General features: G+C 46.9%; 2 protein-coding genes across 2 annotated transcripts; both read right to left on the reverse strand.

The window, feature by feature from the left end:
- Positions 1-1,506: 1,506 nt before the first annotated feature.
- LOC105526458 (Abelson tyrosine-protein kinase 2) lies at positions 1,507-19,342 on the reverse strand. Its single transcript, XM_011962460.1, has 10 exons — positions 19,319-19,342; positions 17,135-17,407; positions 15,727-15,811; positions 14,199-14,376; positions 12,951-13,135; positions 9,126-9,278; positions 6,904-6,993; positions 4,873-5,046; positions 3,769-4,002; positions 1,507-3,459 (listed from the first exon to the last, which is right to left on the reverse strand). Exons 1-10 carry the CDS (start codon positions 19,340-19,342, stop codon positions 2,279-2,281), a joined length of 2,577 nt encoding a protein of 858 aa, XP_011817850.1. The 3' UTR covers positions 1,507-2,278.
- ATP6V0C (ATPase, H+ transporting, lysosomal 16kDa, V0 subunit c) lies at positions 18,985-20,211 on the reverse strand. The gene is made up of 2 exons (XM_011962400.1): positions 19,830-20,211; positions 18,985-19,664 (listed from the first exon to the last, which is right to left on the reverse strand). The coding sequence occupies exons 1-2, from the start codon at positions 19,961-19,963 to the stop codon at positions 19,460-19,462; spliced, it is 339 nt and encodes a 112-aa protein (XP_011817790.1). The 5' UTR covers positions 19,964-20,211; the 3' UTR covers positions 18,985-19,459.
- Positions 20,212-24,611: the final 4,400 nt, after the last annotated feature.

Here is a 24,611-nt window from a genome sequence, read left to right on the forward strand (position 1 = left end):
GTTCTGAAGTTTTACCTTTCCCATCCTCGACCTTAAAAGGCTAACTGCTAAAACGAGTTCTTCAAGTTTATGGACAAGTATGATGAGCGAGAATGGCAGGAAAGAAGGTGGGAAAAGGACGGCTGGTTTTCACATCTGAGTTCTCTTCCAACCACTACGAGGACATGAACCCGATCATTGGCTGCCTGTGCTGCAGCTGCAGGCGACAAACTGCGGGGATCACCCAACACCTGCCAGGAATGCCCAGCACCGCTTGTCTCCTCTCATCTTCTTAACCTGGGCCTCCTCTGGAGCAGCAATGGTAAGAATTAAGGTTTCTTTTCTTTCCAATGAAAACTCAATTTTGTTCTTGGTCAAAAATGCCAAATCAATTCAAAACATAGTTTCCCCCTTAGTATTCCAGCCCAATTAATATAATCTCAGCAATTCTTAATTTCATTAATATTTTCTACTCAGCAAATAAGAGAATAAAAAACCATTCAGCATGACAACACTGGACTGAAAGAGCTTTCCAGAGAGGCTCTCAAAGGGATAGCTGTACACTTATTTGCAACACCCTTGAGAACATGCACTATTACCTTAATTGAATAGATTAAGAGATGGGGCTGTGGTTTGACACTGTATCAGTGACAGAGCCAGGAAGAAAACTCACTCCTCAATGTTGAATTCCTATCTTCCTAAGCTAGTACTCCTTTGAGAGAATAAAATAAAAATACGTGTGTATTGAGCTCTCCTTGGGGAGGATGGGGGAAGTATTCATAAAGTTCTAAAAAGAGAATGAAGCAGTAATTGGAATTAGACCCGATACCAAGAACATTAATAATACCTAACTCATTAGATTCACTTCCATGCCATCCTAATTAGCTTCCACAATCACAACTAAGTAGGGAAGGAAAAAGGCCTATTTTTCAAGGGCAAAACATATTTAAGGATTAAGTCATTAGGTTCCCAAGGTCTAACTGGTGCTCCCTGAAAATGACTACTCTTCAATTATGCATTCTTAAAATAGAAGTGAAATGACAAAATAAATAAAGAATATTCCCAATAAGATCTGTACAAATAAACACAATGATTGGGTGAGGGGCAGGGAGGAATATGTGAGAGAAGAAAAGCACATGAGAATAACGTGGGGGTGATTCACTTCAAATCCACACAGAGGAGAATGCCTCTCCCTATTCTCTACCTAGATTGGGCTTAAGGTGATAAGGGAGGGGAAAGGTAGAGAAACAGCCATTAGGACCAAGTCAGCTTTGTTTCAAGAAAAGACTATCTCCCTGGTATTTTAGCTGATAAAGAAAAATACACAGCTGCTCAAGTCCTTGGCCAGTATGTCAGTATGCAGGGGAACTGTATCCGAACAGGATTCACTCCTTTGTGAGAATCTGTAGGGGCTACTATTTTCAAAACCAACACTGGTTAATGCTCTGAATGCTACCAGGAATAAAGGAAGACAGCCTGCCCAGCAAAAGACAGAGAAGAACCACGAGGGAGACCCTGTACTTATGGTTTACAGATGGCCGCCACCAAGCAGGAAGCCGATTCTGGTCCATTATGAAATAATGTACCAGACTGGGAGAAGTGACTTCTGATAATCTGTGTAAGATTTCAGAAGGTTTTCAATCCCCTGCTTCAACTTTCCAGCATTCTTTACTTCCTGCACTAATACACCAGCGGAAAACAGGACAGAGGCATTCACATAGGGCCACATTTCCCAGTTTTGTGTTGTAGCACTCTGATTTGCAGTTCTTATCACAGCAGCAATAGCCTTGTGGAAGCAAGCAAGGCTAACATCTGCTTCCAACAGCCCTGAACAAAAATTTCTCTGGGTATATTCCCAGCTTTCCTTTCTTCTGTCCCACCAAATTCATTAGGTAAACTGGAGCATAATCACCATAAGTACCTACCAGAGCCCCAGGTCTGGGCACAGCTGCTGCGGTCTTGCTGAGAGCAGCCCTGCCTAGCACCTCCCAGCACCCCAGGTAGGGATGGGCTGCATTGCCTTCCTTAGGACATACAGATGTTCCCTATTTTCCAGTGCAGTTTCCAACTCTGTCCACTACTGCCTCGCCCCACTTAACTTACCTCTCCTATACTTATGTGGTTTGCTTCTTATTTTTGAGATGAAACTGTAAACGTGAGAACTCAGGGATCTGAGGTACTTCACATAAACACACTCAAGTATGAGTCTTTCATTTTCTGAAAACAAGAACACAGGAAAACAAGTCCCTTTCCCTCTCCCCTCAGAAATGTGTGCATTTTCCCACCAGGCTAACAGTGGCTACCTCTGCACCACATCACTGATTTCCTGTACACATGACAATAAGTTATTAAGGACAGGGTTTGCCCCGGGTACACCAGCAGCTGCTGAAGACACCTGTAGCTCCTGAAGACTTAGTTCCAGTTTGCTCACAGCCTCTCGGAAGGCAAATTTGTTGCGAGTTTGAGGGATGCAGTCCACATAGCCTGAGCAGTAGTCGAGCAGCTGGTGTCCAGTGTCTACCAGCTGGCTGTTGGGCACAGGTTCCGTGATCGCACTGGACAGTAGGTCAGCACATTCCAGCAGGGCCTCTTTGCTGATTTTGTCTGCTGAGATCTTCTCAGTGGCCTGTTTGGTTTTTCTCAGAGCCACTTTAGTACCTGCTGTGCCGTTGGCCATTTTGGCTGGCGAGATGGAAGATGTGGGCAGAGGCACTTGAGGTGGAGGCATCACTGGCCTCCCAGCTTTCCCACTGACGGGCACTGCGCCCAGAGCTGCCTTCTTTCCTCCTTCCTGTGTTTCTGACGTGGACTGTCCTGCAGTTGGGGCAGTCGGCTCTTCTGTAGGGTCTGAGCAGATGGACGGATGCTGCAGTAGTCTCATCACTGGTGGTGGGGGTGGGGCACACTTTGGTTTTACCCGTCGGGGTCGGTCCTTGTCTCCAGAGGATGTGACCTGATGCTCAGATAAGAGCTTGAATTTATTCCCCTGAGAGTCTGTGCCAATGAGCTGCACGTCAGCTGGAGTGTGTTTCAGAGTGGGTGAGATAAGGACTGGCACTTTGTGGTTATGAGTGGTTGGGAGGACGGGGGCAGCCTTGGCTGGAGAAGGCCAGCCTGGCTGCTCTCCATCCTCTAGAACTCCAGCCATCCCAAGTCGTGTCCCACCATTCTTCTCTTTGCCCTTGGGGGCAGCTGCCACTCCAGCCACTCCCACCCCTGGAGGGTCCTTCTCTGTAATGGCTAGATCCCCAGAGGGCGTTCTGAGAGGAAGAGCTGTGGCTCCTCTGGGCAATAACTTGGCTTTTGGTCTCTCCCTGCTTGGAGCAGCACCTTCCTCTGATTTTTTTGGAAGCATGTCATTGGCCCTGTCCACAGTCTCTTCTGGCTGAGAAGAGGTGGACACTGTCCTTTCCAACTGGAGTTTGGACCTCTGGCAGTTCCTGGGAAGGGTCATTGCCATCCTATCCTGCTCTGGAAGCCCTAAGGACATGGAAGATGTAGAGTTTGACCTTGGAAAAGGCTTGGAAGTGTCATCACTGGCTGTGGGTTTACCTGCTCGTAAGCCCAGTGTCTTTTTGATTAAGCGTGGTGTAAAGAAGCCTGTGATGCCAGACCACCCACCCCCAGCAGTGCCACTGCCCCCACCCCCACCACCGTCGTCATTACAGAGGTTCCTCTGTGCAAAGCTCCCCCCATAGCACTTGGGTGGCACCAGATTCGCCTCTTGCTGGGCAGGAGTGAAAGAGAACCCATCAGCATGCTGTAGAGAAGCAACAGATGAGAAGTTACCCGTGAGTTCATATTTCTTATGGGGCTGATTCTCCATTTCTCGGAAGGAGCTGCTGCGTTTGGGGGGTGTGGGAGCATTTCTCTTTTTCATGAAGGAGCTGAAGAAGCCCCCCTTCCTATCCCTGGTGAAGCATGTCTCTTTGGCATCTTCCAAGAGGCTGCTGGGTGACTTGTCTCTTTGCTTTCGAGGCAGTGCTGGGGATCCACTGGAGGCCTGTGCACCTCTGATAAACCCTGATGAGAAATGGCCAATCAGTAACTTAAAAGACAAGAAGTGAATCTATTACATTTGAATTACCGAGGCAGCATTATAAGAGTTTTGCCAGCATTTATCAAGTGTCAGGTGTTGGCAGGACTCAGAGATAAATAATAAATACATTATCATTTCACAGTGACTGGTGTTCCAAATGTGATGTGAGTTTTAAAAATTGGGGGAGACAGGGGGCCGGGCACGGTGGCTCACGCGGGTAATCCCAGCACTTTAGGAGGCTGAGGCAGGAGGACCAGGAGGTCAAGAGATCAAGACCATCCTGGCTAACACGGTGAAACCCCGTCTCTACTAAAAATACAAAAAATTAGCCAGGCATGGTGGCAGGCACCTGTAGTCCTAGCTACTCGGGAGGCTGAGGCAGGAGAATGGCGTGAACCCAGGAGGCGGAGCTTGCAATGAGCCAAGATTGTGCCACTGCACTCCAGCCTGGGTGACAGAGTGAGACTCCATCTCAAAATAAAAGAAAAAAAAAGCCAGGGAGGAGATAACCTGCCAGTTATTGCCTCAACACTCATCCTTTCTTTAAAAACCATCGCACAACCTCTTCTCCTCTATCAGGTTCAGCAAAGTTTTTGATGGAACCATAAAGATGATACCTACTTGGGAACCCAGGGTTAAGGAGATGAAACTGGAGCCAGAGTTGTATGTTGGATGGATAGACCAGGACAACCAACAAGGGCAATGTGGAGCCAAGGGCTTCATGGGTAGGTAAAAGAGCCACTATGCTTCCCTCTGGGAAGACGGGCGTGAAAGTGTACATAAAAGCCTCATACTCCCTGCTTCTTTCAACAAAGCAGTTTCTATTTTGATTCTACCTGCCGAGGGACCCATACCTGGTGTTAAACTGGAAGCAGAATTTTCTGTGGCATCCTGTGCCCCTTCAATGTTCTCCTTGTTCTCCACCTGTTTCTTCAGTGTCCGAGTCTTGGAAGGAAGTATAGGTAGCCGGGGCAGGTACGGAACAACAGATGACGAGGAGGCGGCTCTCCCAAGCTCCTCAGCTACCTCTGTGATGAAGATAAGAGGACCGATAAAAAGTACAATTTCGTAACAGAAAAAGGGAGTTCTTTTCAGAAAAGGCACACAACTGAGAAATAACTGGCAAGTAGAGTACTAAAATACATACACGGAATCATAAAGTATGTACTCTTTTGTCTGGCTTCTTTCGCCCAGTACCGTCTCTGTAGATTCGTCCACGCTGCTATATGTGGCAGGGGTTCTCATTGCTGTGTAACATGTCAATGTGTGAATATACCAAAATCCGCCCATTCTCCTCTTGATGGATGTTTAGGTTGTTTCCACTTTGGAGTTACTATGAATACGTTGCTAGCATCATCCTGCTATGTGTCTTTTGGTTCACAATGTTATGCACGTCTGATCGGCACAATGTAGGAGAACTGGTGGATCACAGGGTATATGTGCATTCAGGTTTATTAGGCCCTGCCAACCTGTCCCCCAATGGCAATACTATTTCACATGAAAGCTGTGGTTACTCTGCATGCTTGCTAAAATTTGATGTTATTATTTTTGGCTTGATTTTTTTTTTTTTTTGGAGATGGAGTCTCACCCTGTTGCCCAGGCTGGAGTGCAATGGCGTGATCTCGGCTCATTGCAACTTCTGCCTCCCAGGTTCAAATGATTCTCCTGCCTCAGCCTCCTGAATAGCTGGGATTACAGAAGCCCGCCACCACACCCAGTTATTCTTTGTATTTTTAGTAGAGATGGGGTTTCACCATGTTGGCTAGGCTGGTCTCCAACTGCTGACCTCAAGTGATCCATCCACCTAGGCCTCCCAAAGTGCTGCGATTACAGGCGTGAGCCACTGTGCCAGTCCAGCCTGATTTTAATTTAAGCCTTTCTGGTAGGCCGTGGATTGGTATCTCACTGTGGTTTTATTTTGTATTTCTCTAAGATGAGTAATATTGAGCACGGTTATTGGACATCTGGATATCCTCGTTTACTAAGTTAACCTTTAACTCCTTTCCATGTCAATATATCCAAGAAGGCCGGGAGCCGTGGCTCACATCTGTAATCCCAGCACTTTGGGAGGCAGAGGTGGGTGTATCACTTAAGGTCAGGAGTTCGAGATCAGCCTAGCTGACATGGCAAAACCCCATCTCTACTGAAAATACAAAAATCAGCCAGGCATGGTAGCAGGCGCCTGCAATCCCAGCTACTCGGGAGGCTGAAGCATGAGAATAGCTTGAACCTGGGAGACGGAGACTGCAGTGAGCTGACATCACACCACTGCACTCCAGCCTGGGTGATCGAGTGAGACTCTGTCTCAAAAAAAAACAGTGTATATATATACACACACACACAATGAATATCATTTTAAATATTCAGCTATATGGATGTAATAATTTACAGTCCAGTAGATATTTCAGTTGTTCATAATTTCTCACTATTATAAACTATACTTTGATGCAATGTCCTTGTAGTTAAATCTTTGTTTATATTCTTAATTATTTCCTTAAGATCTATTTCCAGAAATGGAATGTCTGGTTATTGTTTTTACAACTTGGTTCTGCTTTGTAGATGTACTTTATACTTATTTTTTCCTTTTTTCTTCCCTACATCCTAAGTATTGATGCTTAAAGAGCTACCACACTTACTAAGGTTACTGATAGGGAGGCTGAATAAATTTCTAATTAAAATATAATTTCAATTTTTTGAGACACAAAGATGCACTGAAAATAGCAAAAAAGCAACACAGCAATAATAAAGGTCAAAAATTAATTCAATACCATGAAACAGAGTCCAAAACTACAAAAGTTGATCATTTTTTAAATGTAATTACCATTATCGCCACCACCACCACTACCCAGAACTAGTCACCAACAGTAAATCCAACAGATTCTCACCTTCAGAAATGCTGGAGTCATGGAACATGGTTTCAAAAGCTTGGTGTGTTTCAGCAAAAGAGGGCCTATCGGCAGGGCTCCACTTCCAGCCTGTGTAACAGAAGAAGAAAATATTAAAAACTCCTTGCAGAAGTTCAATATCCAGTGGTATATCTAATAATGAGTTCTATGCATCATGATGTGTACTTATTAGAGTTTCAGCATGTTCACAATGATAGCAACATAGCTCTAGACTCAGAGGTATAATGAACCCACTTTCTAAATTCCTTTTTCCTTTTTCTTTGACACAGGGTCTTGCTTTGTCACCCAGCTGGAGTGCAGTGGCACGATCTCGGCTCACTGCAGCCTTGACCTCCTGGGTTCAAACAATCCTCCTGCCTCAGCTCCCCAAGTAGCTGGGACTATGGGTGTGCAATACCACACCTGGATAATTTCTTTTTTTTTTTTTTTTGAGACGGAGTCTCACTCTGTCACCCAGGCTGGAGTGCAGTGGCATAATCTCGGCTCACTGCAACCTCTACCTCCTGGGTTCAAGTGATTCTCCAGCCTCAGCCTCCAGAGTAGCTGGGGCTACAGATGCATGCCACCACGTCCGGTTAATTTTTATATTTTTAGTAGAGACGGGGGTTTCGCCATGTTGGCCATGCTGGTCTCAAACTCCTGACCTCAGGCGATCCACCCACCTGAGCCTCCCAAAGTGCTGGGATAACAGGCATGAGCCACTGCGCCCAGCCAAAATGAGCGCACACAGCAATCTCAAACTACTGTATTTTTTATATAGACAGGATTTTGCCACATTGCTCAGGTTGCTTTTGAACTCCTGAGCTCAAGCAATTTGCTCACTTCGGCCTCCCAAACTGCTAGAATTACAGGTGTGAGTCACCACACCTGGCCATGAACCCACTTTCTAAGGCTGGGGCTTCAATTTAGCCTCAGCTCCTATTCCCTCTACTAAAAGGATGAGGAGAAACAGGGAGGTGGTTTAGAAAATGGCAAATGTTCTTCCACTTGAAAATAAAAGAAGTAAAACCTGTCTTCAAACTCAGCCTAACCATACAAATAATCAACTGTATATATTCAGAAATATAAAAGGATATCAAAAAGGAGGAGCTCAAGAGTTCATTTTTGACAAAGTGCAACAGAGAACGTCAATGTTCAATGAGGAAAGAACACAGACTTACGTTTAAACACAACTGCAATTGGGACCAGGCCCGGTGGCCTAAACCTGTAATCCCAGCATTTGGAAGACTAAGGTGGACAGATTACTTGAGACCAGGAGTTTGAGACCAGCCTGGTCAACATGGTGAAACCTTGTCTCTACTAAAAATACAAAAATTAGGCCGGGTATGGTGGCTCACGCCTATAATCCCAGCACTTTGGGAGGCTAAGGCGGGTGTATCACTTGAGGTCAGGAGTTCGAGACCAGCCTGGCCAATGTGGTAAAACCCCATCTCTATCCAAAATACAAAAATTAGCCAGGCATGGTGGCAGGCGCCTGTAATCCCAGCTACTTGGGAGGCTGAGGCAGGAGAATCGCTTGAACCCGGGGGTCGGAGGTTGCAGAGACTGCACCACTGCACTCCAGCATGGGCAACAGAGCGAGACTCCGTCTCAAAAAAAAAAAAGTAAAATTAGCTGGGCATGGTGTGTGTGCCTGTGGTTCCAGCTACTCAGGGACTGAGGTACGAGAATTGCCTGAACCCAGGAGGTACAGGTTTCAGTGAGCCGAAATTGTGTCACTGCACCCCAGTCTGGGCAACAAAGCAAGACTGTTTCGAAAATAACACCAACAAAAACAAACAAACCTTGCAATTTAATTCACTACTCACTTTCCTACTTTTTCATCTGCAAGCAATCGGATGCTTCTGTTTATCCATCACAGAGGTTATTTTTATGCATTCTTCACAGTCTTTAGCAACCATTTTTATCTAGTTGAAAACAGCTCTCCCCACCTTAATCTCTACTCAATTTCTTATCTTATTAAATATGCAAATGTCTCTGAGAAACTGGGTCAATATTTGGGCCATAACAACTATGCTTAGGATTCCAGTAAGATTCAATGGTATATGATATGACAACTGCCTGATCAATGATAAATTCTTTAAATGTCATGAGGCTGGATTCAATCTAACAACACTGAGAGGAGAAATGTTTCTAATTTTGTTAACTATTCTGAACTGCTAGCTTATGCCTTCAAAATTAAAACATGCAAAAATACTCACATGCTCTCATAAGTTCATAAACCTTAGGGGGGCATCCCTCAGGCTGTTCCATTCGATATCCTTTTTCTAGTAGGTCATAGACCTGAGACAGGTCAATACCTGGATATGGTGACATTCCATAGGTAGCAATTTCCCACAACAGTACCCCAAAAGCTGCATAAGGAATTAAAATAAGCACTTAGTGTTTCTTCTCCGATTTATAATTTATTTTAGATAATCAGGTGATTCTCTTTCAAATTTTAGGCAACGTTCACACACTACTACAACAACATTAATATATAATATACTCATCAATTCTTACAGCACGGCTTGTCCTTCTAAAATATTTGCAACAGGAATGCTGCAGATCTCAAGACAGTTTTATTTAAATTTCCCAATTTTTATTTAGATTTCCTTTACTATAATGAGAGAAAATAAACTATGACCATTTAAGAAGTCTGAGGCATAATTCAACTACTCTTAGAAAAGTTTTTGATATACAGTAGTCACCCCTTATGCCATGGTTTCACTTCCCATAGTTTCAGCTACTCACAGTCATCCAAGGCCCAAAAATATTAAATAGAAAATTCCAGAAATAAATTCTAAAGTTTTAAATTGCATGCTGCCCTGAGTTGCATGATGAAATCTCAAGCCATGCTTCTCCTTCCCACCTCACACGTAAATCATCCTTTTACTCAATATATCCACAACATAGATGCTACCTATCCCTTAGTCACTGAGAAGACTTCTTGGTTATCAGATCAAAAAAAGATTATATACCCAGGGCTTGACACTATCCTTGGCTTCAGGCATCCAAGGGGGGTCTTAGAATGTATTCTCCTCAGGATAAGGGAGAACCATTGTATCTAGTAAGTATAATAGTTTTAAAGTCAGCTAATATAAGAGGAGTAAAATAAAAACAGATTCATTTAAAATCAGATAAAATTCAGAGCAGAAAAAAATTTGATTTTTGTCACAGTTATTTGAGTTTGAGATTTCTAGTTAAAAGTGACTTAGAATCCTATGACTATTTCTTTCTTTTTTTTTTTTTTTTTTGAGGCGGAGTCTCGCTCTGTTGCCCAGACTGGAGTGCAGTGGCCGGATCTCAGCTCACTGCAAGCTCCGCCTTCCGGGTTTACGCCATTCTCCTGCCTCAGCCTCCCAAGTAGCTGGGACCACAGGCAGCCGCCACCTCGCCCGGCTAGTTTTTATATTTTTTTAGTAGAGACGAGGTTTCACCGTGTTAGCCAGGATGGTCTCGATCTCCTGACCTCGTGATCCACCCGTCTCGGCCTCCCAAAGTGCTGGGATTACAGGCTTGAGCCACCACGCCCGGCCCCTATGACTATTTCTATTGGTCCACAATCCAAATTTCCAGATTCTTCAGTCTACTAAGCCAAGTCATATTACTTCTCAGAGCAGTAGAAACCAGATCAGTTAAGACAAATTCTAGATGAAACCTGTTGCAGGAAGTCAGGGACCCCGAATGGAGGGACCGGCTGGAGCCGCGGGAGAGGAACATAAATTGTGAAGATTTCATTTTAATATGGACATTTATCAGTTCCCAAAATTAATGCTTTTATAATTTCTTATGCCTGTCTTTAATAATCTCTTAATCCCTTTATCTTCGTAAGCTGAGGATGTACATCACCTCAGGACCACTATTGTGTTAACTGTACAAACCGATTGTAAAACATGTGTGTTTGAACAATATGAAATCAGTGCACCCTGCAAAAAAACAGAGTAACAGTGACTTTAGGGAACAAGGGAAGACAACTATAAGGTCTGACTGCCTGCAGGGTCGGGCAGAATAGAGTCATATTTTTCTTCTTGCAGAGAGCCTATAAACGGACGTGCAAGCTGGGAAGATATTGCTAAACTCTTTTCCTAGCAAGGATTAATACTCTGGGAAAGGAATGAATTCCTGGGGGGAAGTCTATAAACGGCCACTCTGTAAGTATCTGTCTTATGCGGTTGAGATAAGGACTGAAATACGCCCTGGTCTCCTGCAGTACCCTCAGGGTTACTAGAGTGGGAAAAAACCCCACCCTGGTAAATTTGAGGTCAGACCAGTTCTCTGCTCTTGAACCCTGTTTTCTGTTGTTTAAGATGTTTATAAAGACAATACGTGCACCATTGAACATAGACCCTTACCAGTAATTCTACTTTGCCCTTTGCCTTGTGATCTTTGTTGGACCCTTAACAGGAGTTTCTGATTTGCCCTTGTCCTGTTTCCTCAGAAGCATGTGACCTTTGTTCTCCTTTTTGCACTTTGAAGCATGTGATCTTGTGACCTACTCCCTGTTCTCTCACTCCCTCCCCTTTTGAAATCCTTAATAAAACTTGCTGGTTTTGCAGCTCAGGTGGGAATCACCATCCTACCGATATGTGATGTCACCCCTGGAGGCCTGGCTATAAAATTCCTCTCTTTGTACACTTTCTATTTCTCAGCCAGCTGACACTTATGGAAAATAGAATCTACAATGAAATACTGGGGGCGGGTTCCCCCAATAGAAACCTCATCACACTTCCCTAGAAAAAAAAACAAAGCTCTGTGTCACAGTACTCTGCAAATGAGTGATAAAACCTAATGTGAGGCTGGGCGCAACAGCTCACGCTTGTAATCCCAACACTTCAGGAGGCCAAGGCAGGTGGATCATTTGAGGTCAGGAGTTCGAGACCAGCCTGGCCAACATGGCGAAACCTCATCTCTACTATAATGACAAAAATGAGCTGGGCATGGTGATGCATGCCTGTAGTCCCAGCAACTCTGGAGGCTGAGGCAGGAGAATCGCTTCAACCTGAGAGATGGAGGTTGCAGTGAGCTAAGATTGTGCCACTGCACTCCAGTCTGGACAACAGAGCAAGGCTCCATCTCAAAAACAAACAAACAAACAAACAAAAACAAACCAACCCTAATGTGGAAATAAGATGCTTTACAGAGAGAGGATTATCAGCACTCCAATGTAATAGGAGATCTAGACTGTGAGCTCTCTGAAGGCAGGGACTTCTTTTTTAAAGCTAACTTACTTTCTCTCTTTTTAGTTTGAGACAGAGTTTTGTTCTTGTTGCCCAGGCTGCAGTACAATGGTGTGATCTTGGCTCACCACAACCTCCACCTTCTGAGTTCAAGTGATTCTCCTGCCTCAGCCTCCTGAGTAGCTGGGATTACAGGCATGCGTCACCACACCCAGCTAATTTTGTATTTTTAGTAGAGACGGGGTTTTTCCATGTTGGTCTGGCTGGTCTTGAACTCCCGACCTCAGGTGATCCACCTGCCTCAGCCTCCCAAAGTGCTGGGATGACAGGCATTAGCCACCATGCCTGGCCCTAAACTTTGTTCTTTATACTCTTTTTTTTTTTTTTTTGAGACAGAGTCTCGCTCTATTGCCCAGGCTTGAGTGCAATGGTGCCGTCTTGTCTCACTGCAACCTCTGCCTCTCTGGCTCAAGCAATTCCCCTGCCTCAGCCTTCAGCCTCCTGAATAGCTGGGATTACTGGCATGTGCCACCATGCCTGGCTAATTTTTGTAGTTAGTAGGGATGGGAGTTCACCATGTTGGCCAGGCTGGTCTCGAACTGTTGACCTCAAGTGATCTGCCCATCTCGGCCCAAAGTGCTGTAATTACAAACAAGAGCCACCACACCAGGCCTATACTTCTGTTTATGCAAAGTTCTTAGCACAGTCCTGGCAGCTAGGAGGTATTTAACAAATACTTGCTGAATAACTGAAGAAGAATGGCTGGTAAAGGTAGAGGACACTGAACGTCGTAAGAGAAGCTCTAAAGAATCAAGACATTAAAAAATAAAATAAAATGACACACAAAAAAGTCCCTTTCAACCTTACCCCAGACGTCAGATTTAATTGAGAAGGTATTGTAGGCAAGACTCTCTGGTGCTGTCCACTTAATAGGAAATTTGGCTCCAGCATGAGCAGTATAAGTGTCTCCAGTCATCAATCTACTTAAGCCAAAGTCAGCCACTTTTACCACATGGTTTTCTCCCACTAGGCAGTTACGAGCTGCAAGATCTCTGTGGGAAAGAGAACCCTAATGTGATTCCATTCAGACAGTGAGGAAAATGGTCATGAACACTCTATTCTTGGTTCTTTGTGTTACAGGCAGAGTTAAGTAAGTGCTGACGAATATGGTAGTATTTTCTGACAATCACTAACATCTTAGAAAGCCCACTAATGATACATCACTGTAGAGCACTCATCAAGAAGCAGAATAAAGCAGGCGTTATAAAATGGGTCCCTATTTATAAGTATGCTGGGATAGGTGAGCCATAGATGCTTTTCTACAACACTTTAAGTTATTTACTAAGGCAGAAAACTATTTTAAAAACTCAGCCACTAGGCCAGGTGCGGTGGCTCACGCTTGTAATCCTAGCACTTTGGGAGCCAAGGTAGGTGTATCTCCCGAGCTCAAGAGTGCAGGACCAGCCCGAGCAACATGGGGAAACCCTGTCTACAAAAACAAACAAACAAAAAAACACTTAGCCAGGCAAGGTGGCACATTCCTATAGTCCCAGCTACTCAGGAGGCTGAGGTGGGAGGATGGCTTGAGCCCAGGAGGCAGCGAGTGCAGTAAGCTAAGATCGCATTACTGCATTCCAGCCTGGGCGATGGAGCCAGACTGTCTCAAGAAGGGAAAAAACAAAAAAACAGCCACTAGATGGTGAAAAAGGATCTTGGATACAGTGCTAGGCAAAATAAAGAGAGCTCTCTGGCCAGGTATGGTGGCCCACATCTATAATCCCAGCACTTTGGAAGGCTAAGATGGGAAGATCACTTGAGGCCAGTAGTTTGAGACCAGACTGGTCAACATAGCAAGACCCCATCACTATTGTAATTATTTTTTTTTTCAAAGAGAGTTCTCAGTTTTGAGAATAGCAAAGGCCCCTTATTAATACTTTAATCAGAGTACAGTAGGTTTGTTTACAAGTTAGAAGTGACATCATAATGGGCCCTGTGAAATACGAAATTACTTTCTTGAATCATCCGAAATTTTCTGGGAAGGTTCTCACATTCTTCCTTTTATCTGCATGTCAAGCAGGATAGCTTCATGGTTAGTCAGAGGTAAGTTTTACACACCTATGGATGAAATTCTTCTTCTCTAAGTACTCCATTGCAGAAGAAATCTGAGTGGCCATGTAGAGAAGCACAACTGCAGTCACCTCTTCTCGGTTGCATTCTCGGAGGTAATCCAGCAAATTCCCATATGGCATGTATTCAGTCACAATGTAAAACGGTGGCTCCAAAGTACAGACACCTAAAAATTGAAGAATGGTGCTTGTTTTTGTTAGTGTACATTCAAACACTCCAAACCACTTTGGTCAATAATAATTTGACAATTTTTCAGGTCTAGTTCGGCAGTAATCTTTTCTCTTTTTACCACCACATTCTCTGAAATTAATAAGCAAAAATTAAGAAGCTGGTTTATATGGGAGTCCTTGCTTCCACCATACTGTTCTCTGGGAATTCATATGCCTCTGAGTATTTGTCTGTTTGAGCAAAAGCAGCGTACTTGTATTAATTCTATAAGGGGCCAAGAAAACTAACATGTCCAGACTTTCGTACATGGCCCATGATTCTCCTCAACTGCAGGCTAACAATACTTATTCAAAAGTAATAGCAATTGTGCACATGCTGAAGACTATGTGAACCCCACCTGTAATACTGCTTTGTAAAATGATTTTCATTGTTTCCATAGTCAAGGAATTCACTGATATATGGCAGATTCCTTATAAAAAACCAACAAGAGGTCGGGTGCAGTGGTTCACGCCTGTAATCCTAGCACTTTGGAAGGCTGAGGCAGGCAGATCACTTGAGACCAGCAGTTCAAGACTTGACTGGCCAACGTAGCAAAACCCTGTCTCTACTACAAAAATTAGCTGGGTGTGGTGATGCATGTTGAGGCACGAGAATAGCTTGAACCTGGGAGGCAGAGGTTGCAGTGAGCCAGGATCATGCCACTGCACTCCAGCCAGGGTGACAGAGCAAGACTCTATATCAAAAAAAAAAAAAACCTGGTCCTATTTTTAAAAAGTAAAAGAGTGCTTTGTAACCTGAACAGTGAAAAGCCAATCTAACATAGTACAGCACTTCCTGCTTGTAAAGGTAAACTGATGGGTGCGGTCACAGTTTTTAATTTGCTTCAACAGTCCTTTAATGTCTCTTTATTTTGCAAAAACATTTCATGAGTTTTTGGTTCAGTACCATTTTGAACACTTCTGAACTTTGAATCTGGGGCAATTAGTACAAACTGAGCAGTTTTATATACTAAAATCAATCAAGCCACTGCTTCTTGGGCCATTTTTAAACACGGAACCTACTGATTAAAATAAGTACTTATTGAAGTGGATTTAAACCTGCAGCTTCCACCATGGTGACTGAAAAGAAAGCTTTGGGGCTGGGGGAGCGGGGCAAGGCTGGGCATGGTGGCTCATGCCTGTAATTCCAACATACTGAAAGGCCCACGCAGGAAAATCACTTCAACAGCAGCCTGGACAACAGAGTGAGACCCTGTCTCTTAAAAAAAAAAAAAAAAAGCATTTGGAGATAAGGAGTTAAAGGACAAGCATTTTTCGAGGATATCTATGGTTCAGGCAAGGTTCCTCACCTAAAAGTTGTACCAGATTAGGATGCTTGATTTCCTTCATTACTGCAGCTTCTTTTAGGAACTCTTCTACCTCCATGGTATCTTCCTGGAAAAAGGGAAAGGTAAGAAAGAAGAAAACGAGAGGGACAAACCCCCAACTTAAAATCATTTGATTCATCTCACAATCCTAAAGCTTCAGCTTTAACAGTAAAAAGAAGTATCTTTTGAATATTTTAGCATATTACAAGAAATAATTTTTATTTTAATTTATTTTTTTGAGACAGGGTCTCACTCTGTTACCCAGGCTGGGGTGAAGTGGTACGATCTCACTGCAACCTCCGCCTCCTGGGTTCAAGCGATTCTCCTGGCTCAGCCTCCCAAGTAGCTGGGATTACAGGCATGCACCATCATGCCTGGCTACTTTCTATATTTTTAGTAGAGACGGGGTTTTGCCATGTTGGCCAGGATGGTCTCCTGACCCCAGGTGATCGGCCCGCCTGGGCTTCCCAAATTGCTGGGACTACAGGCGTGAGCCACCACACCCAGCCAAAATGATTATTATTTTAAGAAGTCCAACTTAGAAACAAAAATGTCCTGGAGTAAAAATTAGCAGGAGAAGCAAAATTCAGCAATCATGTCCTATAATCAACTGAAACACAGGAGCCCTGTATTGGATAGTTCAGTTCTCTCAGTTTATTTCTCCAGATATCTCAGGCTTTGAATGAGGAGACCTAGCACTTAGCTGCTTACATACTTATCTTCTTGATTAGATTATAATCTTCTTAGAGAGCAAGGCCTTATATATTGCTTTACATTCAGAATATGCTTAAGAAACAGAACTGACTACTACTTATAGCTAAAGAATAGCCCTTATGAGTGATATACCAGAGACAGTTACTGAGGGTCTGGGACAATCAAGTGAGTGAAAACCTTATAACTTGATACTGGGAGGTTTAAAGGAGACATATAGTTGTACCAGGAAAAAGATTTCTGTGAATGTTAAGAAGTGATCTAACTGCAAAGAGACAGAAGGAACAACAACAAGGGAGAGAAAGGACAGAACAAGAAAGAGGCCCATGATTCTCAGATAAGGCACAAAGAATTCTGTCCAGCAGGGGTCGATCTCAGGAAGCAAAAGACCTTATTTCGCTTTCATAACTTTTAATTTGCTTCTAACCTCCCACTAAGATCTACATCAACAGCCTCCAGAGACAGACCTTTCGCACATGTGGGTTTCATTGCATTGCAGTGAATAATCTACCTCTGCACTGTCAGCAATGGCACTAGGGTTAATCATCACAATTTGCTGATGTGCTTGGCACCAGTGGGTGGAAAGTGTTCCAAAGTTAAAGAAGAGCATGCCGATATTTCCAAGTGATTGAGCACAAAAGAAAAAGATGCCTGAAAACTGTAATTCTCAGCAACCCACCTTCAATGTTTTCACAGCAACTGTAAGGCTGTATTTCTTCCAGACGCCAACATAAACCTCTCCATACTGACCGCCCCCAAGTTTGTGCTTCATGGTAATATCTGTTCGTTCCATTTCCCATTTGTCGTGGATGGGGGACACACCATAGACCGTAGGCTTATTACACTTGGGTGCTGGGTAGTGTAATGTTGTCACCAGCCCATCAGCCACTGTGGAGTGATGGTGTACAAGCTCTGCCAAGGTGCTGAAGCGGCTCTCAGCAGTCACATATACCTGGTAAGAAAAGCAGAAAAGCTAAACAACTTGAAAAGAGATAAGAATTGTTTTTTTAAAGCCCATATTTCACTGGCCTGAAGATAGGAGACTATCTTTAAAAAAAAAAAAATTTTTTTTCTGCAGACAGGGTCTCACTATATTGCCCAGGGAGGTCTCAAACGCCAGCCTCAAGCAATCCTTCTGCCTGCGCCTCCCAAGGTGCCGAGATTACAGACTGAGTCACTATACCCAGCAAGAGTTTATCTTAATTGAGGTAAATTAAAAAGTTAAATGATGACTGCAAGGGTAAACACAGCACTTCAGTTTAATCTTATTTAATCTGCCTTTCCTATTCTTCCTAAATTAGTCTTGGGGAAAACCTTCCAAGATCTCTCTCTGGATCATCAAGCTCATTGGTCTTCAAATATATATATATTTTCATATATATATGTATTTTCATTTATATATATATATGGTTTGTTTTTTTTTTTTTTTTACAGAGTCTCACTCTGTTGCCCAGGCTGGAGAGCAGCGTCGCAACCTCAGCTCACTGCAACCTCTACCTCCTGGGTTCAAGTGATTCTTCTGCCTCAGCCTCCCAAGTACCTGGGATTACAGGCACACGCCATCATGCCTGGCTAATTTTTTTCTTTGTAGTTTTAGTAAAGACGGGGTTTTACCATGTTAGCCAGGCTGGTCAGGGACTCCTAACCTCAGGTGATATGCCTGCCCCAGTCTCCCAAATTGCTGGGATTACAGGTGTGAGCCACTGCGCCCAGCCAGTCTTCAAATATTTTTAAGCCACAAGACTGTGGACTCAACTACAGAAGATAGGTAAAGAAGAGATACCCTGATCAAAGTAAGCAAGCAAGGACCTGATGTTTTGTAAAAATTTACAAAATATCATCTCACTCTTGTAAAGAACATAACTTGAAAACCACTGATTTAGATGTTTTTGGTAAGAGTATTCAAATATTTCATAATTTTAATTACGATGTACATTTGAGTGTCTAGGCCATTAAAGAAAGAGTCACAATTTACCAGTGGCCAGCACTTTGGGAGGCTGAGGCTGGTGGGTCACTTGAGTTCAAGAGTTGAGACCAGCCTGGCCATTATGGTGAAACCCTCTCTCTACTAAAAATACAAAAATTAGCTAGGTGTGGTGGTGTGCACTTGTATTCCCAGCTACTTGGGAGGCTAAGGTGGGAGGATTGCTTGAACCTGGGAGGCAGAGGTTGCAGTGAGCTGAGATCATGCCACTGCATTCTAGCCTGGGTGACAGAGCAAGACTACGTCTTAAAAAACAAAAAAACAAAAAAAGCCACATTGGATTTCACACAATTGCTTACAACATAGTTAATTTGCTAAGCAATAAGAAATATAAAGTAAGAGGGAATTCTCTGGCCTTCTCTCCCAAGGGAGCTTTAATTTTTATTTATTTTTGAGAAATAAGGATCTCATTGAGTTGCCCAGCCTGGAGGGCAGTGACATAATCATGACTCACTGCAGTCTTGACCTCCCAGGTTCAGGTGATCCTCCTGCCTCAGCTTCCCAGGTAGCTAGGACCACAGACATATACCACCACGCCCGGCTCATTTTTTTTTTTTTTTTCACATCCAAAAACTTTATTGGACACAGCTCCGCGCCGGCGGTGAGGGCGGCTCCATCCAGGAAGTCTCAGCAACAGGAACCCACAAGGCGACACTCTAGCTAAGGTTATAGATAGCTGGGAGACGAGGGCCGCTCCGCAGACGCGGGAACAGGCCAGATCTTTATAAATAAACATCCAGTAAAGAGAAATGACAACTCTAAATCATCCGCATACACAGAGCACTCTAGGGGGTGGGGCGCCGGGAGCCTGGAGGGTCGATGAGTGGGCCCAGATGTCCACGGCAGGGGGCGGGCGGGGGCAAGGCCAGGAAAACAGACGATGGGCACTAAGACACTGCGCATGTACAAGACCAACTACTAGGGGCGGCGGCCCGGTGCGTATGTGTCAGGCTGTTCGTTCTGGAATGAGGAGGGGTGGTCTTTACATAATATTCTGTGGCTGGTGGGCTCGGAGAGGGTCTACTTTGTGGAGAGGATGAGGGCGACGATGAGACCGTAGAGACTGAGCACCTCGGCGAAGATGAGAATCAGGATCATGCCCACGAATAGTCGGGGCTGCTGGGCGGTGCCCCGCACACCAGCGTCCCCCACGATGCCGATGGCAAAGCCGGCTGCCAGGCCGCTGAGGCCCACGTTCAGCCCGGCGCCCAGCTGGAGGAAGCTCCTGGGGGCAAGAAGAGAGGACTGACATCAGCAGCCTGCTGACCCAGGGGAGACAGAGGGAGACAGGGGTCCGGGTCACCACCCACGGGGGAACCGCCCCGCTCCCTGCGGCCCTGCAGCCCTGCAGCCCTCTAGCCCTATGCAGGGGCCTGACCCCAGCGCTCACCTGTAGAGGCTGATGTCGTCATTCAGGGAGTTGGCGATGAGGACTGCCACCACCAGCCCGTAGATGGCGATGATGCCAGCCATGACCACTGGGATGATGGACTTCATGATCAGCTCTGGCCGCATGACGGACATGGCCGCAATGCCGGTGCCGCTCTTGGCTGTGCCATAGGCAGCGCCCAGGGCTGTGGGAGGAAGGTGGGGTGAGCCCACAGCAGTATGCAGGCCAGCTGGGGCTAGGACCCCAAGGTGCAGCTTTGGCACAGCTGCAAAGGCCACCCCAAGTTATCACATGCAGAGGGGGAGCTCAAGAAGGCACCCAGCCCACGGCAAGAGGACCCAGGAGGTACAGCCACAGGCAGGCAAAAGGAACCCAGGATGGCCACCCCTTCCTTCCTCTACGTGAGGCCCCCGCCTTCAGAATCCAGCTCTTCCTCCAGCAGCAGCCCTTGTGGTGGCGTGGCCCATCTGGGGCTCCTGGCTCTGTGGTGAACCTACCTGTCACCCCAGGGAGGCTCAGTGCAGCCTCAGCAGCCCGTATGTGGGGTCAGGGTCAGTTGACCCTTGGGGCTACTGCCCAGGCCAACACGCTGAAAAGTCACCAAAGGTCTTGTGGATGGCAAAGCCACTGCTGCAGGGTGTGACCTGAGGGTCAGAAGCAGCTGACCTGGCCACTCTTGTCACCCAGGCCAGAGCTCCCTTGACTCACTGCCCAGCCCAAGCTCCCCAACGCTCCCAGCCCCAAATATTCCCCCAGGAGGGTCAAACGTTCTGCCAGAAAGGGCAGCTCTCAGCACCTTCAGTCACACAGCAGGCCTGGACCCTCGACAGACTGGAGAATCTTCTCTAACCAGTCAGGAGACGGGGTGAGCCAAGAAGAGGATGGGGGCAGAGAAGACTACGGGAACCATCACCAGTCCAACCACGAGGCCTCAGCTGACCTCCCAGAGGGGTCTCCCTTGCACGCAGGGGGCTCTCAGCACACAGGACCCTGGCCCAAGGGCCCGAGCCTCCCACCGCAACAGTGCTGGTGGGTCAGGCTCCAGGGTGGTGCCTGTCTCCTCCAGAGCTGTCCCTCCTTCCTCTCCCAAAAGAATGTTGCCTTTCTTTTCAGTTCCCCTCTTCTGGGCCCTATTCTCAAAGTGGAGAATTCTGTGGACACAGCAGAGTCACGGGGGCTCATTTGTCTTTCTGACTTCTACCAGCTGCCCTCCAGGGCCACCACAGGGGCCTACTGAGCTGCTTGAGTGGACTTGCACTGGCAACTCCCTGCCCCCTCTCTGCCTACGACACTCATGCCATGGTCTTTTAGGGGAGCAGATCAATAACCAGCCTGACCTGACCAGGCGCAGTGGTTCATGCCTGTAATCCCAGCACTTTAGGAGGCCAAGGCGAGCAGATCACCCGAGGTCAGGAGTTCAAGATTTGCCTGGGTAACATGGTGACACCCCGTCTCTACTAAAAATGCAAAAATTAGCCAGAGGGGTAGCGCACACCTGTCATCCCAGTTACTCGGGAGGCTGAAGCAGGAGAATCGCTTGAATCTGGGAGTGCAGGTTGCAGTGAGCCGAGATCACACCACTGCCCACCAGCCCGGGCGCAGACTCCGTCTCAAACAAGAGTGAATCTCTGACACACACACACACACACACACACACACACAGAGAAAACAAACAAAAAAAACCAACAGCAGCCTGACCTGCAGAAGGCTACACAGAACACAAGTGGAAGAGACCAGGACTACCCCCACCATTTTTCTTCATATTTTATTGATATATTTGGACCACAAAAGTTGCCTATCTTGTGCTCCAGCACTGAGCAGAAGTGAGGACACAGGCACGGTGACCTCCAGGCACAGAGAAACGCTCCAGAAGAGCAGAAAATGGGATGCTGGGGAAGGGCTTCATAGACGAGTGTCCCAAGTTGGCGGGGAGAGAGGAGTCACAGGAAAACAAGGCAGTAAAACAGGGGCTCTGGACAGCACCCGTGGATACACCCAAGACGGTGCTGGGTATCCAGGGAGTGACTGGAGGGAGGGAGGAGGCTGGGACCTGGGCCAGGGAGCCACACTGCCTCCTCCACGCCACCTTGGAGGTGCCCAGACATGCCATGCCAACACCCGGTGCACCTGAAGACTGGGGCCCAGGGCTTGTCCCAACGCCTGACCTCAACTCCTGGTTACAGTGCATTTTTTCCCTGGTGAGCATACAGGCCAATTACAGTGCATTTTAGGGGCTCCCGTTGCAGGCCCAGGACCACATCCGACGGCATCATGTATGCACAAGAGACTAAAGCAAGGCGGACATGTGGGCAGGAGACTTAATACGGGGAACTCAGCAAGCCAGGTAGTGGACCGTGTGAGGCCAGTGTCCACCAGAGGCAGGAAGCGAGCCAGACCCTCCCTACAGAGAGCAGCGGGAAGAACCATGTGGCTGGCAGTGGGAGGAGGCACTAAGAGGAGCACAGGGAAGAAAGAGAGAGCCACCAAAAGCATTGTACCGTGAGCACCCTGGACTCCAGTCCGGAGGCCAAGCCTGACCAGACTGCAGAAGGCAGACCTGTGAGCAGCACCAGGCTCAGCGGCCACAGAAAGAGCAGGGGGCTAGAAAACAGTTCCAGAAACACAAGCACAAAATACAGGGCGCCCGCCAGCAGGGAGGAAGTCACAGGAAATACAGAAAAGGAGCAAATGACAATTTCTTGGGGGACACGATGAAGAAAATCAACAGGACATTTTTCATGACGAAAAAAAAAGGGAAGTTGGGATGGGGTCCTGCAAGAGGCCTGTGGACCTCATTCGATTTAAGACCAATCCGTCAGTGCCAGGCAGGCCAAGGGCCACAAGCTGGGGACAGAGTTGGAGGCTGGCGTGGTGGCAACAGCAGACGCCACTGGAAGGCAGGGGGCTTGTTTAGGTCAGCACAGCAGGTGAAGCCAGGTCCTGGAGAAAAGCATGTTTACAAGGCAGAAATGAAGTCAGAAGTTGGGCCAGTCATGGTGGCTCATGCCTATAATCCCAGCCCTTTGGGAGGCAGAGCGGGTGGATCATTTGAGGCAACAAGGAGTTTGAGACCAGCCTGAGCCACATGGTGAGACCCTGTCTCTAAAAAAAATTAGCTGGCCATGGTGGTCTGTGCCTGTAGTACCAGTTATTCAGGAGGCTGAGGCAGGAGGATTGCTTGAGCCTGGGAAGTTGAGACTGTAGTGAGCCGAGATCACACCACTCACTGCACTGCAGCCTGGGAAAGAGAGCAAGACCCTGTCTTGAGAAGGGGGAAAAAAAAAAAAAACCATGTGATTTAATTGGCCAAGTGAAGTCAGAGGTCAGCTCCTGGAGAGCCACAGTAAGCCACGCTTATCCTGAAGAGCCAGGGATAATCAGGCTGTCCAAAGGCCTGTGTAGGTCTTGATGGAGAGGGAGGCAAGGAGCTGGGTGCAGAAATAGGGCTCGGTGGACAAACTCAGGGCTTCAAGAACAAGCAGCAACAGCTAGAATTTCAGTTCCACATGGGCGGGGATCCCATATTGTTCACTGCTATCCTCCCAGTGCCTGGCACATAGCAAGCACTCAATCAAGATTGGTTGGATGAATGAATGAGAGCCACAAGCAGTATCCCACAGGTGGCCAGGCAAAATGGAATCTCTGGAGGCATTCTGGGGGCAAAGAACAGAGGCGGCTCTGGGGAAGGGCTCAGAAGCCTGTTGCAAAAAGCCTTGAGTGTGTGGAAAGAGTAGGTGGTGCCTAGAAGGAAGGGTAAGTCTAGACCACTTCTACCACCACAAATGACCCCTTACTTGCACATGATGGGAAGGGCAGGGCTCACTCGCGAATGGCAGACAGGCCCAGGCAGAGGCAGGCCCCCAAGAAGCAGAGAGCCCCAAGCCCCCACCCTGCAGGTGTTTACAGTCAGCAGAGACTGTTTGGAGTTCAAACCCTCCACATACCTGCACTAGGAGCCTCCCCAGGCCACTAGGCAGGGTGGGGCAGGGCAGGGTCATCAAAGCTAAAACCAGACCTAACCACGGAGGCGGAGACCAGACCAGGCCAGGCCAGTCCACGGAGGCTGAGACTGGGTCAGAACTTAACTCGTGGGACCCACATTCCTGGGCCTAGCCCTACACCAAGTGCCAGTCTCCCAAGGAGACCAACTGTCACTAAATTGGACGCCCAGGACCTGTCAACGCCCAATTTCAAAAGCAGCGTACCATCAAGAACCCTAGAAGGCCCCTTCTCCAAGCCCAGGGAAGCCCCTCCCAACTCCAGGCCTCAGGGAAGGAAAAGAAGGTCATTCATTCATCCCTCCATTCATTAGGACCAGAACTGGAAGCCTCAGTACTGAGGGCAACCACTCGATCCTGTAAACTCGGACACCCATGCCACCCTCTCACCCACCTCAGAGCATAGACCCTCCGCAAGCTACACAGCCCCGCCAGCGCCGACACTGTCTCCCAGCTCCCTCCACTTCCACACACTCCCACCCCTGGGACTCCGCGGGCTCTCCGAACCAAGCCCTCAGCCCAGCTTTCCCAAACAGCCCACACAGCGACACGGGTATTGGGCAACCGTAACCAGCTCCAACCGGAAGTACCTGCCTGTGGGTGAGACCCACCTGACCCCCGGGGCCGGCCGCCACAAGGGCGAGGGCTGTGGACCTCCCATGGGGGACATGGGCTCCCCACCGGCCGGAAAGCTCCAGGCACGCTTCTCCGGGCACTGAGGCCTTCGAGGTGTGATGTCACCTGCCCGCAGAATCGGCCCGTGCGCCGCCCCCCTCGCGCCCCC

Source organism: Colobus angolensis, unplaced genomic scaffold (genome assembly GCF_000951035.1).
Source record: "Colobus angolensis palliatus isolate OR3802 unplaced genomic scaffold, Cang.pa_1.0 Scaffold59, whole genome shotgun sequence".
NCBI classification, from domain to species: Eukaryota; Metazoa; Chordata; class Mammalia; order Primates; family Cercopithecidae; genus Colobus; species Colobus angolensis.